The sequence below is a fragment of the Myotis daubentonii genome, chromosome 16 (assembly GCF_963259705.1).
Source record: "Myotis daubentonii chromosome 16, mMyoDau2.1, whole genome shotgun sequence".
NCBI lineage: Eukaryota > Metazoa > Chordata > Mammalia > Chiroptera > Vespertilionidae > Myotis > Myotis daubentonii.
In genome coordinates this window covers 50404675-50417575 of record NC_081855.1, presented here as the reverse complement: position 1 = coordinate 50417575, position 12901 = coordinate 50404675, and the positions used below count along the sequence as shown (strand labels likewise).

At 40.3% G+C, this 12901-nt stretch overlaps 1 protein-coding gene across 6 annotated transcripts in view; it reads left to right on the top strand.

The window, feature by feature from the left end:
- LOC132219026 (ABC-type organic anion transporter ABCA8-like) overlaps positions 1-12901 on the top strand; it is a 74919-nt gene that overhangs the window by 44118 nt on the left and 17900 nt on the right. For all 6 annotated transcript variants that reach the window (XR_009449343.1, XM_059671017.1, XM_059671019.1 and 3 more), the window contains 9 exons: positions 4622-4741; positions 5556-5606; positions 6049-6140; positions 7017-7137; positions 7766-7883; positions 8570-8661; positions 10217-10377; positions 10856-10931; positions 11011-11105. Coding sequence is in view for 5 of the 6 variants with exons in the window: in XM_059671017.1 (XP_059527000.1) it covers positions 4622-4741; positions 5556-5606; positions 6049-6140; positions 7017-7137; positions 7766-7883; positions 8570-8661; positions 10217-10377; positions 10856-10931; positions 11011-11105 (926 nt within the window). In the remaining variant the exon portion in view is untranslated. The remainder of the gene's footprint in view (positions 1-4621; positions 4742-5555; positions 5607-6048; positions 6141-7016; positions 7138-7765; positions 7884-8569; positions 8662-10216; positions 10378-10855; positions 10932-11010; positions 11106-12901) is intronic.

The following is a 12901-nucleotide window of genomic DNA, read 5'->3' as shown; positions in this document are numbered from 1 at the left end:
CTGATTGAGTTTTGAAATGTTGTATTTTTCTAGGAATTTGTCCATTTCCTCCAGGTTGTCTAGTTTGTTGGAGTAGAGTTGTCCATGGTATTTTATAGAAATTATTTGTATTTCTGTGGGGTCTGTTGTTATTTCGCCTCTATCATTTCTGATTTTGTTTATTTGGGTCGTCTCTCTTTGCTTCTTGGTGAGCCTGGCTAGAGGTTCGTCAGTCTTGTTTATCCTTTCAAAGAACCAGCTCTTGGTTTCATTGATTTTATGTATTGTTTTTTTTTGGTCTCTATGTCATTTATTTCTGCTCCAATCTTTATTATTTCCTTCCTTCTGCTCACTCTGGGCTTTTTTTGTTGCTCTCTTTCTAATTCTTTGAGTTGTAGAGTTAGATGATTTACTACCATTTTTTCTTGTTTTTTGAAATAGGCCTCTAGAGCTATAAACTTTCCTCTCAGGACTGCATTCATTGTGTCCCATAGGTTTTGGATTGTTGTGTTTTCACTGTCATTAGTTTCCAGGATGTTTTTAATTTCTTCTTTGATCTCATTGGTAACCCAATCAATATTTAATAACATGCTATTCAGCTTCCAAGTGTTTGAGTTTTTTGGGTTGTTTTTATTGTAGTTTATTTCTAATATTATGCCATTGTGGTCTTAGAAGATGGCTGGCATGATTTCAATCTTCTTGAATTTGTGGAGACTTTTTTTGTCACCCAATATGTGGCCTATCTTTGAAAATGTCCCATGAGCACTTGAGAAGAAGGTATATTCCATGGCTTTAAAGTGAAATGTTCTGAATATGTCAATTAAGGCCATCTGATCTAGTGGGTCATTTAGGATTTCTCTTTCTTTGCTGATTGTTTGTCTAGAGGATTTATCCAGTGATGTCAGTGGTGTATTAAAGTCCCCTACTATGATTGTATTGTTGTTGATCTCTCCTTTGATATCTTCCAGGAGTTTTTTTATGTATTTGGGTGCTCTTGCTTTGGGTGCATATATGTTTATCAGGGTTATATCTTCTTGTTTTATTGATCCCTTTAGTATTATGAAGTGTCCTTCCTTATCTCTTGTTATGGCCTTCACTTTGAGGTCTATTTTTTCCGATATAAGTATTGCTACCCCAGCTTTTTTTTTCACTTTCATTTGCCTGAAAGATATTTTTTCATCCCTTCACTCTCAGTCTGTGTGAGTCCCTTCTTCTGAGGTGGGTCTCTTGTAGATAGCAAATATATGGGTCATGTTTTTTTTATCCATTCAACCAATCGATGTCTTTTGATTGGGGTATTTAGTCCATTTACATTAAAAGTTATTATTGAAAGTTACTTGTTTGTAGCCATTTCTATTTTTTTTTTGCCTGTTTTCTTTCTTAGCTTTTTATTTCTTCTTTTTACAGCAGTCCTTTTAGCATTTCTTGCATTGCTGGCTTGGTGGTGATAAACTCCCTCAGCTTTTCTTTGTCTGTGAAGCTTCTTATTTCCCCTTTAATTTTGAATGATAGCCTTGCTGGATAGAGTATTCTCTGGTTCAGTCCTTTGCTTTGCATCACTTTGTAAATTTCTGTCCATTCTTTTCTGGCCTGATGTGTTTCTGTTGAGAAATCATTTGATAATCTAATGGGAGATCCCTTGTATGTAACTTTCCGTCTCTCTCTTGTAGCCTGTAAGATTCTCTCTTTGTCCTGAACATTTGTCATGGTAATTATGATGTGTCTTGGTGTGGGTCTTTACGGATTCACCTTGTTTGGGACTCTCTGGGCTTGTGTGACTTTTTTCTTCCCCACCTCAGGGAAGTTTTCTGATATTATTTCTTCAAATAGGTTTTCTAAGCCTTGTTCCTCTTTCTGGTGTTCTGGCACCCCTATTATTCCTATGTTGTTTCGTTTCATGTTGTCCCAAAGATCCCTTAGGCTCTCCTCCTGTCTTTTATTTTTTTTCTCCAATTGAAGTTCAGTTTGGGTGTGTTTTGCTTCCCTGTCTTCTAATTCACTAATTCGATCCTCTGCTTCTCCTAGTCTACTGTTGAAACTTTCAATGTTGTTTTTTATTGCAGCTATGTCACTCTTCATTTCTTCTTGGTTCTTACCTAAGTTATTGATTTTTTCATCCATTTCTTTTTGATTGTTACATAAGTTATTGATTTTTTCATCCGTTTCTTCTTGATTCTTGCAGAAGTTGTTGATTTTTTTCCTCCATCTGGTTTATGCACTCTAGGACCCTTAATCTGAATTCCTTTTCTGTCATGTTGCATGCCTCTGTTTCACTTAGCTGTTTTTCTGGCCAGTCCTTTTCTTTCCTTTGGGGGTTTCTTTGTCTACCCATGTTTGATCTCATCGACATATCCAGATGTTGAGTCATTCAGTGGCTGCTCTTTGGGTGGCAATGGCTCCTCGGGCTGAAGTTGCTCCTTGGGGGGTTGTGGTAGCAGCTGCTCCTCAGTTGGCAGGAGCTCCTCTGGTGGGTGCTGTTCTCAGCTGTGGTGGCTCCTCTCGGTCGTCGACTGTTTTAACACTGAAAGAGTGCTCAATGTTAAATAGATGAGTAAACAGCCAATTCCTAAAACATTGATAAAGCAAAAGTTACCGAGATACCATCCATCTTTAAAAGTCTAACACAACCACCGTATCTGGTTTGGCTCAGTGAATAGAGCATCGGCCTGTAGACTGAAGGGTCCTGGGGTCGATTCTGGTCAAGGTCACATGCTCAGGTTTTGGGCTTTATTCTCAGAGGGAGTGTGCAGGAGGCAGCCAATCAATGATTCTCTCTCATCCTTGATGTTTCTATCTCTGTCCCCCTGTCCCTTTCTCTCTGATCAATGAAAATATATTTAAAAAATAAATAAATATAATCTAATACAACTGAGTAATAAAGAGGTCTATGAAAACCAGAAAAGGGAGGGAGTCATTCATAAAAATGAGGCCTGAGGTTTCCTTCAGGGAGTGAAACATGAGGAAGAATATGATTTCAACATTTGGAGAAGAATGATGATGCAAATAGAAAAGAGTGGGCGTGTATACAAGTCCTTCGGTTGTATACATGTCTATAAGCCAAACCAATGGACATGGACAACAGGGGGATGGGAGCATGAGTGTGCAGGGCGGGGGGGAGGGGGAAGTTGGGGGTTAATGGGGGGGGGGATGAGGACACATTTGTAATACCTTAACTAATAATAAAAAAAAAAGAAAAAAAGAAAAGAGTGGCCGAACCAAAATCCAAAGGGGAGAGTGTCCAGACTAGGAAAATGTCCTAACTACTGGTAATAATCTGATATGAATATGGGTAGAAAACTGGCTACAGCCTGAGCATGGTCCTAGTCATGGTGAACATAATGGTTGGAACCATGACTGGCCTTAAATGATTGGCTCAAGAATTTATTCTACAGCCCTAGCCAGGTAGCTCTGTTGGTTAGAGCATCATCCAATATGCCCAGATTGTGGGTTTGATACCCAGTCAGGACACATACAAAAATCAACCAATGAATGGGTGGAACAACAAATTGATGTTTCCCTCTCTCACTCACTCTCATGGAAGCTAATAATTCAGAAAAGAAATATGATCACAGACACACTTTTAGGAAGAATATTCTGGAAGCCATAGAAATGATGGTTTGTAACAGAGAGAAATTAGAAGTACAGAAACTTTTAGCAAGGCATTACAGTAGTTGAGAAGAAAATGTGTGACAGGGGCAGATGTATGTATAACTCTCTCTTCTCCTGAATTTTGTATTTTAGTACTAGTACTAAGCCACTCCAGGTTTTTAAATGCTTATATTTCTCCATTGGTATAGTTAACATGTGTCCTTTTATTGTTGCTTTATTCCTATTAGATATCTTTTTTTAAATATATGTTTTTATTGCTTTTAGAGAGGAAGGGATAGGAGAGAGAGATTTAGAAACATCAATGATGAGAGAGAACCACTGATTGACTGCCTCCTGCACACCCCAACTGGGGATCAAGCTATCAACCTGGGCACGGGCCCAGAATGGGAATTGAACCGTGACCTCCTAGTTCAGTGATGGTGAACCTTTTGAGCTCGGCGTGTCAGCATTTTGAAAAACCCTAACTTAACTCTGGTGTTGTATCACATATAGAAATTTTTTGATATGTGCAACCATACTAAAACAAAGATTTATATTTTTGATATTTATTTTATATATTTAAATGCCATTTAACAAGGAAAAATCAAACAAAGAAGAGTTTGCGTGTCACCTCTGAAATGTGTCATAGGTTCGCCCTCACTGTCCTAGTTCATAGTTCAGATGCTCAACCAGTGAGCCACAGCGGCTGGGCAATCCTATTAAAATTCAATTTAAATTTTTACCTATGATTATTGCTTACATAAAATTCTAAATTTTACCTCAAAAAATAATATCACTACCTTTTTTTCTTTTCTATATTTAAAATGCTCTCTATATTAGATCCTATTTTTATCTAGTGAGGTCTCATTCATGATCCTCTGGGGCAAAGGAATGTGGCTAAGTCATCAAGAGAAAGTATCAATGCAGATCAGCTGATTTCAGCTTGGTTTTCGGGGTTGGAGTGGAAGTTAGGAATATCTCCAAGATGAACCATCTTAATTTGGAGCATGTATTGATGTTCAGAGTGGTTAATATGCTTTGTTTTTCTTTTTAGATCACCCTTTTCAGTGTGGTCATATTTATGATCAGAAGGTCTGAATACATTTTACTATTTTTCATCGACTTTATAATGCCACACACCGCATTAGTTGGCTGTATGACCTTATCTTTGCATGTAAGTAATGCCACCATCTGCTCTAGTGTCCTGGAACTCACAACCAATGGTGAAAGCTTTGCTTAGGGCTGGGATTCTGCAACATGTTTAGTATGTATGAAATTTGAAGATTTCTACTTCATGCTTCCAACTGAATCTCTCTCCAGATAGGACAATATACTCCAGCTGAACTGTAATAGAATAGTTGACCCTAGTTGATGGGTGGGGAGGAAGAATAAATAGCAATAATGGGATTGAGTATAAAGCAGCCTTTATACTCAATCAGGGCTTTATACTCTCTTGGGCATGCTCAGCTCTAGAAGGAGGCAAATGAAATGTCTCTAATCTTAGGGATTTCAGGATTCTAGAGAAGCTCTCAATCCTTGTTTTTCTAGCTGACTGATACCTATACTTCCACCTATGAAAGGAAAGAACAGTATGTGAGTTAAGGGGTATCCATAGGGAAGAGAAAGGAAAGAAAGGGGACTTATAAAAGGGGCAGTAAGCACCAGCAGGTGTGTGAAGGTCTGTGTGATAAAGGTTAAATCTTGCCTCTCTCTCAATGTGTGGGGAGGCTAGCACAACAGACCCCAAGATTCTCTCACCAGGTAATGAATAACTGCTCAATCATATTGCTTCAAATAAAAGCACAATGGCTCATAAACCTTGGGAGGAAGGAAGACAGCTCCTCACTACACATTGTGGAATGGACCCTTAGCCAGTACTCTTCAGGGGGTATGCCAATAGGGTTGTTCAATGGGCGAATTCACATTATTATGGCAAAAACCCACAAAATGAAAATTTTCTTCTTTAACCATTGTCTTTCTTTTTGCAGCATGGGATGCTTCTTTCAATTGGTGGAGAGCTCTTTCTGCTATTCCTAATTGTAAGAACATATTCTTCTTTAAAATTTATCATGTATTTTACTAACTAAACTAGTTTAATTCCTGTAAACACAGTGAAACTTTTTATTAATGTGGATATATAGGTATTTGTAGCCCATAGAGATAAAATACTTGTAAAAATAGAAAATTTTTTATAAAAATCAACTAACCAGATAATATGCGTCCCAATTTTTAAGTACACTGTATAACTATTAGAGAAACTTATTTAAAATAATGGTATCACACAATTATATTTGTTTCTTATGTTTCTATAAACAAGATTGAAAGTGAATTTGCTAGTTTCAAAGTTTGACAAATAGATAATTGGAAATTGGTAATGTTTTTGCCAAATGCATCTTTGTAGAAGTCCAATTATTCCTAGCTCACTTTTAATGTGAAGTGATTTTTTTTAGTGTTTTTAATTATGCATCTCTTTATTCCTAGCCTTTCTTGCAACTTATTGTCTTGATGTTTATTCTTCGATGTCTGGAATGGAAGTTTGGAAAGATATCAATGAGAAAGGATCCCTTATTTCGGTCTGGAGAAATGAAATTTGATTCTTTTATTTCAGTGATCACTGTTTTAAAATAATTTTATGCACAAATTAATCCATTAACAAAGAAATGCTAAGAACTAGAATGGGCTGGGGTAGGAACCATGTGTCAATACAAATAATAGAGATAGAGGGACCTAAATCAAAGATTATGAATAGTGGAGCAAACAGACGTAAAACATTGAATATTAAAGACCCTGTCTGACACTGTGCAGTGGAACACTAGGGAAAGTTACATCTGGCTCATTCAGTTTAAATAGCACTTAATGTGAATAGATTGACAGTGACGACGGAATGCTGTCGGTCCAGAATGGAAGCACAGAATGATCAATAGGTCAAAGACAGAAGTAGCTCTTCTCCTGTGGTTGTGAGAAGTCCGACTGGTGGGCCATAGACTGGTTCAGTTATTCATGGCACTTCAAAGCTGAGACTGTTCCCATCTTTCAATGATGCAACCATAAGCATCTTATTCCCCATCAGTTTCATTGATAACTCTTACAGATAGTTGCATGGGACACTTCCAAGATACAAGAAGACTTATAAGAAGTCATCTAAGATCAGTATGGGGGATTTAAGTTGAAGGAAGAGAGACTAGAAGGAAGAGAGTAGGAGGGACGGAGTTAGAATGGAGGAAAATTAGTGAATCTGACACATATTCCAAAGAAATGCCTAACCTTAATAGGAGATCAAGCATCCTATTTGCATTTGGACAGGGGGTGGAGATTTCACTGGATTGAAGAGAGATTATGATGGGTTATTAATCACCCAGTCTACTCAAGTATAAGATTTAAAGAATGCAGTGTTTTTGATACGAGGATAAGAAACTGAAATCAATTATTAATGGATGGTTTGACTGCAGAATTTCTCCAAGAAGCAGTGATGTACACCAAAATCCAGAGGAGCCCGAGGGGGAGGATGAAGATGTTGAGATGGAAAGAGTGAGAACAGCAAATGCCTTGAATTCCACAAACTTTGATGAGGTAAAAACATACAAAGTAGTTTTTTCAACAAGTACCACAAATGAATAAAATCAGAAAGCATCTAATTCTCAAATGATTTTACATTTCTTTAATTCATACAAATGAGGATCATAACTTTATTTTGGCAGGTAGTCATTTTTACATCTAAATGAGCACAGATTAAAAAGTCATTTTAATTCACTTTGTCTTTCATAGAAAATAAATTTTAAAAATGGAGTGAAATTGAAATTTCTGAAGCCAAGAAGAATTTGTGAATTTTAGAAACTGAGTAGAGTGACCCCAATCACTGCTTCTTGGAGAAAGGACACTGTAAAAATGCAGGGCAAAGTCGAGTCCACAGTGTGTTGTTTGTCCTTGGAGGGTGATTTGGTGCTTCTCCAAGTCTCTTTGCTTCTGTTCTGAGAGATGGGCTGGCTGCATAAAATAATGTGTTCCTGCGTGAGTGCCCTTGTAGGAGAGGGAAACATAAGTGCTAAGATAGGAGAATGGCCCCTAAACCTGTCATCTAGTAGGAAGTCTTCTTGGAGGCATGGCTTGTGCAGTCAGGGGTTAGTCCAGTGGGAGGCTAAAGCTTGTTAAAGGTCAATAGAGAGTCTTAAGGTCTGACTGATGTACTTGTCATTTACAGAAACCAGCCATTATTGCCAGCTGTCTATGCAAGGAGTACACAGCGAAGAGGAAACACTGCTTTTCCAAGAAGAAGAAGAAAATCGCCATGAGGAATGTCTCTTTCTGTGTCAGAAAAGGTTGGACATGGAGGCCCTCCCACTGCTGGCTCAGAGCCCTCCTGCGCGCTTTGTGGTTCCTGATGAGAATCATTCTATGACCACCTCTTGGTTCGCACACAGACCCATCAGCGCGGTGACCTTGACAGCTCCTTTTACATGGCTCATTCCTAGAGAAATTAACTAAGTCATGCCCATGGATAGGGGTTACTCACATCGACATGGTAACCACCAACACTCTGTTGAAATAAACCATTGAAACCCCAAAAATGTGCATTTCTCTGTAATGAACAGGATTAACTTCCTAACATTCATTATTTTTCACAAGAAAACAAAAAGAATGTGCCAGCATGTTCTGAAGGCTTGACCAGCAGATGGTACTTGACTTCATTTTGTGAAATTATTGCACAGTTCTTAGGATCACAGGAGATGTGTGGTGTCATACACCTAGCTTCCAAGAGTGACTTTGTCACTTCCCATCAGTGTGACTTTGGGCAACTAACCTCATCCCTAAGAGGTTTTGTTCCCAAATATGTAAGAAAGGGTTATGATAGCCTCTGGGGCAGGGGGAGGGTATGACAATTAAAAGAGATACTACCTACAAATCACATAGAACACTTGTCACAGTGAGACTTCAGACTATGTTTTATTCTTAATTTTATTATTAAAATCAATTTGTACTAAATGTGACCTTTTTCTTTTTCCAGGTGAGGTTTTAGGATTACTAGGACACAATGGAGCTGGTAAAAGTACATCCATTAAAGTGATAACTGGAGACACCAAACCAACTGCTGGACAGGTAGGTGAATCACGTGGAATATACATTAGCTAGTGGTGCTCAAGATAAATTTTATAAGATGTCAAAATGTTATACCCAGCAAATCTCACTTATTCATTAGATGAATGAAGTGATTAATATGACTGAATACCCTTTACAAATTATCACATTAACACACAACAAAATTTATCACTGAAAGGGAATAATTATTCATGCCTGTAAAGGCAATGAGTGGAAATGGCCAATCTCAGAATTTATACAAATTCTATTTATACTACCATAAAACACTTTGATTTGCACTTTCAATGAGCACTGTCCTCCTATTATGAATTAAAATGTGTGTGTTTTTAAGTAACAACTTTATTTAGCAGTCATTGTTATTTACAAGTGCTTAGTTACTGTAACACATATTTTGGTAGAAATACAGTATCTTGGGTGAGTGTTTTCAAGGAATGGCTCCAAGTTGAGCAATAGGGATATGAAATTGACAGAATTATCCATGTGATTCAACTGCATAGAAGGCCAGGCAAAGAAAGAGAGCTGAATTTATCAAAGAAACAAAATGAGTTACAGAGAAAACTAAAATTCTATGTCAGGAGATAGGTAACCTTAAGAGCTCCTCTGAAAGGTATATCGGGGGTGGGAGGAGTGGAGAACAGAGTCCTAAGACAGAGGTCTGTGCGCCTCCACCATGGGAAAGGGGCTGGTGGTCACGCCCACCAAGGGGAAGACCACCAAGAACGTGATGGGCAGGTGTCCCAGGAAAGAGGAAGGAGGAAACATATTCACAGTCGCTCTGAAGCTGAGGTGAGAGTAGGTGTTCGTGAAAGGTGCCTCTGGGTGATGTTGGTGGCTCAGCCGAGCCTATCGGGAGCGCTTAGTTCAGTGGAGAGCACCCTCTTGAAACAAAATCAATATTTTATTTCTCCTTAAGCATGGGCAAAAAAAGAGGTAAGCTTTCATTGAGATCTTGGAATGAAATATTTCTAAAGGTTACGTGAGATCTGAATTATAAACCCAACCACCATTTGGGTGTCATGAAACCAACTTGAATCAGATCAGTCAGTGAGATCTTTATAAAAGGTCATTGTCCTGCTGAAATACGTTCAGTGATCTCTCCCTGCACTGTGGCTGGAAGGACACCTCTCCTCGCTGGCCAGGATCTGATTCCCACGACCCTCCTATCACATCTCTCTCTTCTCCCCTGGACCACTCGGCTCCAGATCCCCTACTGTAGCCTGGGGTCTGAGAGCACATTGAACACCATCCCTCCACAGGGCTTTGCTCTACCCCAAACTCCTGGCCTTTTCCAGGGCAGGCGCCCTGTCACCCTTCTGCTGCAATGGTCCCTCAGCAGGCAGGCTTTCTCGGATCGCCCTACCTGAAGTCACTTGCCCAGAATATCTGTTTGTTGCCAGGTATTTACACTCTGACTACCTTCTTCCAATGCAAAATCTCGAGTCAATGAGATCGGAGAATGTCTCTGGTTTTTCTAGGTTTGTAAGGAGAAAGATGTGATGGGAACACAGAGGAGCAATGCAGGCCATCGGGTCTGAGAGGGAAGTTTTCTCTGCAGGTGCTACTGAGAGGCAGCAGAGAAGGGGACCCTCTGGGGTTCCTGGGGTACTGTCCTCAGGAGAAGGGGCTGTGGCCCAACCTGACAGTGAGAGAGCACCTGGACGTGTTCGCTGCGGTGAGAGGGCTGAGGAAAGCAGATGCCACGGTCACCATCACACGGTACAAGGGGGAAAGGGGGGGAGGGGGGAGACACACCTGAGAGGTCCAGGAAGTCAGTTGGAGTGACAGCCTTCACAGGAAACTCAAGACTTCCCAGGAAACTCAACGCTGACCCAGACCGCAATGGGGAGAGTTGTGATCAGAAACTGGTTTCCCTGATTTTAACATGTTATTTTCTTTTCTCATCTTAAATATGGAAAGAAGAAAGTATGTATTGGCAAATTTATCAAAAATACTGAAATTGAAGTGTAAACTATCATAGGACAGCTATTTGCATGTCATAAATGCACTTCAGATCTTATAAAAGGAAAAACTAATTTGGGGGGCGGGCGTGTCAAACCAGTCCAATGCAACGTGGCCCAGCGTCTATGTCAGAACCGCATTTCGGAGCTCGTTCCCCACCTGGTCCTGCGTGGCTCGCTCTCCCACCAAGTGTCCTGGTTCTCGGAAGCCTGTAGCCCCACTGTGTTTGCTTCAGGTTGGTGGAGGCGCTCAAGCTGCAGGAGGAGCAGAAGCGCCCCGTGAAGGCCTTGTCAGAGGGAATCAAGAGAAAGGTAGGGTTGGGGCTGGGGTTACTCCGCGAGGCCCACAGATCGCAGATCCGTGCCAGATGCGCTGTCCCCTTCCTTCCAGCTGTGCTTCGCGCTGAGCATCCTGGGAAACCCATCGGTGGTGCTGCTGGACGAGCCGTCCACGGGCATGGACCCCGCGGGGCAGCAGCAGATGTGGTGAGGGGCGCCGCCCGGTCAGGGCCAGCGTGGACGCCTGGCAGGGAATCTCTGAAGTGTTTACCTCCTGTGAACATTGTCCCTTAAGCTGTTTTGATTTGTTCTTTACTTTTCATCAAGTTTTTAACGTGTGAAATCTGAATTCTGTCGGGGACATATACCTACTTATATCAGTTTCTGAGGTCAAAGTTGTGGCTACTCACTTTTATTTTTTAAATCAATGTATTTGTATTGATTTCAGAGAGGAAGGGAGAGGGAGAGAGAGATACAAACAAAAATGATGAGAATCATTGATCGGCTGCCCCTGCACACCCCACACTGGAGATGGAGCCCCCAAACCAAGCATATGTCCTGGTTCATAGGTCAACCCTCAACCACTGAGCCATGCCAGTCAGCTTGGCTAATCACTTTTAAATTCACAGTTCCAAGCAGCTGAGCCAGCTCTCTGTACCCAATGAGATAAGTTCACCATCACTAATTCCATCATAATAGTTATCATGTGCTGTTACCAGTTTTTCAGTCTCCATTAGATTGGGGTTCCATGAGAGCAGAGATGTTCGTGCTCTCTTTGCCTTGAAATAAACACCCAATTCTTTGCTAAATGAGTCATGAACAATAGTTCTATTCAAATAGTGTGTATTTATCCATAATCACTAAGCGTTCATCTCTAAATATTCTATAATCTGATTTTAAATCCTCAAATTTAAAAGGAAACTTATCCAAGGCTTTGACTTAGTTTGTGCGAAATCATTTTTAAAATGTGTAGCTTCGGACCATTTATTATAAAAAGCTGGTACTCGTATACATAACATGATAAGAACTTTTTTCATCATATATGTTCACTTTTTTTAGCTTGGCCTTCTAGTGAACCTTCAGCTTCATTGAAGGGATCGTCTAGGGGAGTTAAAAGCATAATTCACTGATGCGCATCTCTTCTTTTTCCTTTATTGGCAGTAGGGCTTACCCGTATGTGAATTCCATTTCCCATTTTGTTATGTTGGGTTCAAACCCACGTGGAATAGCCACCACCACAATAGCAAGGCAATTGTTGGTAGACTTTGAAAGTGTTGTTTGACTTGAGGCTCCACATACTTTGTGGCTTGCAAAACACAATGGCCTTGCCCAGCCGGCATAGCTCAGTGGTTGAGCATCGACCTATGAACTAGGAGGTTACGGTTAGATTCCCTGCAGGGGCACATGCCTGGGTAGCGGGCTCAATCCCTGGGGTGGGGCATGCAGGAGGCAGCCAATCCATGATTCTCTCTCATCATTGATGTTTCTATCTCTCTCTCCCTCTCCCTTCCTCTCTGAAATCAAGAAATACATATTTTTTTAAAATAAACAAAACACAATAGATTGCAAATCCTGAAGCAGCACTGGTCCAACTGCCACCCCTGTAGCGGCTGTAACTCCAGCTCGGCTCCCCTGTTTCCCCGCCTCCCCGAGAGCTTAGTTCATCCCAGCCCAGAGGCCACGGCCACCAACTCCACGCATCTACGCAAAGCAAGGCGGCCACCCCTCCCGTACACTGTCTTTTAATCCAAAATAAAACAACCCTGAATATCATTTGTATAGCCCAGTGATGGCGAACCTATGAACTCATTTTTTTGGTTGATTTTTCTTTGTTAAATGACATTTAAATATATAAAATAAATATCAAAAATATAAATCTTTGTTTTACTATGGTTGCAAATATCAAAAAATTTCTATATGTGACATGGCTCCAGAGTTAAGTTAGGGTTTTTCAAAATGTTGACACACTGAGCTCAAAAGGTTCGCCATCACTGGAGCAAATA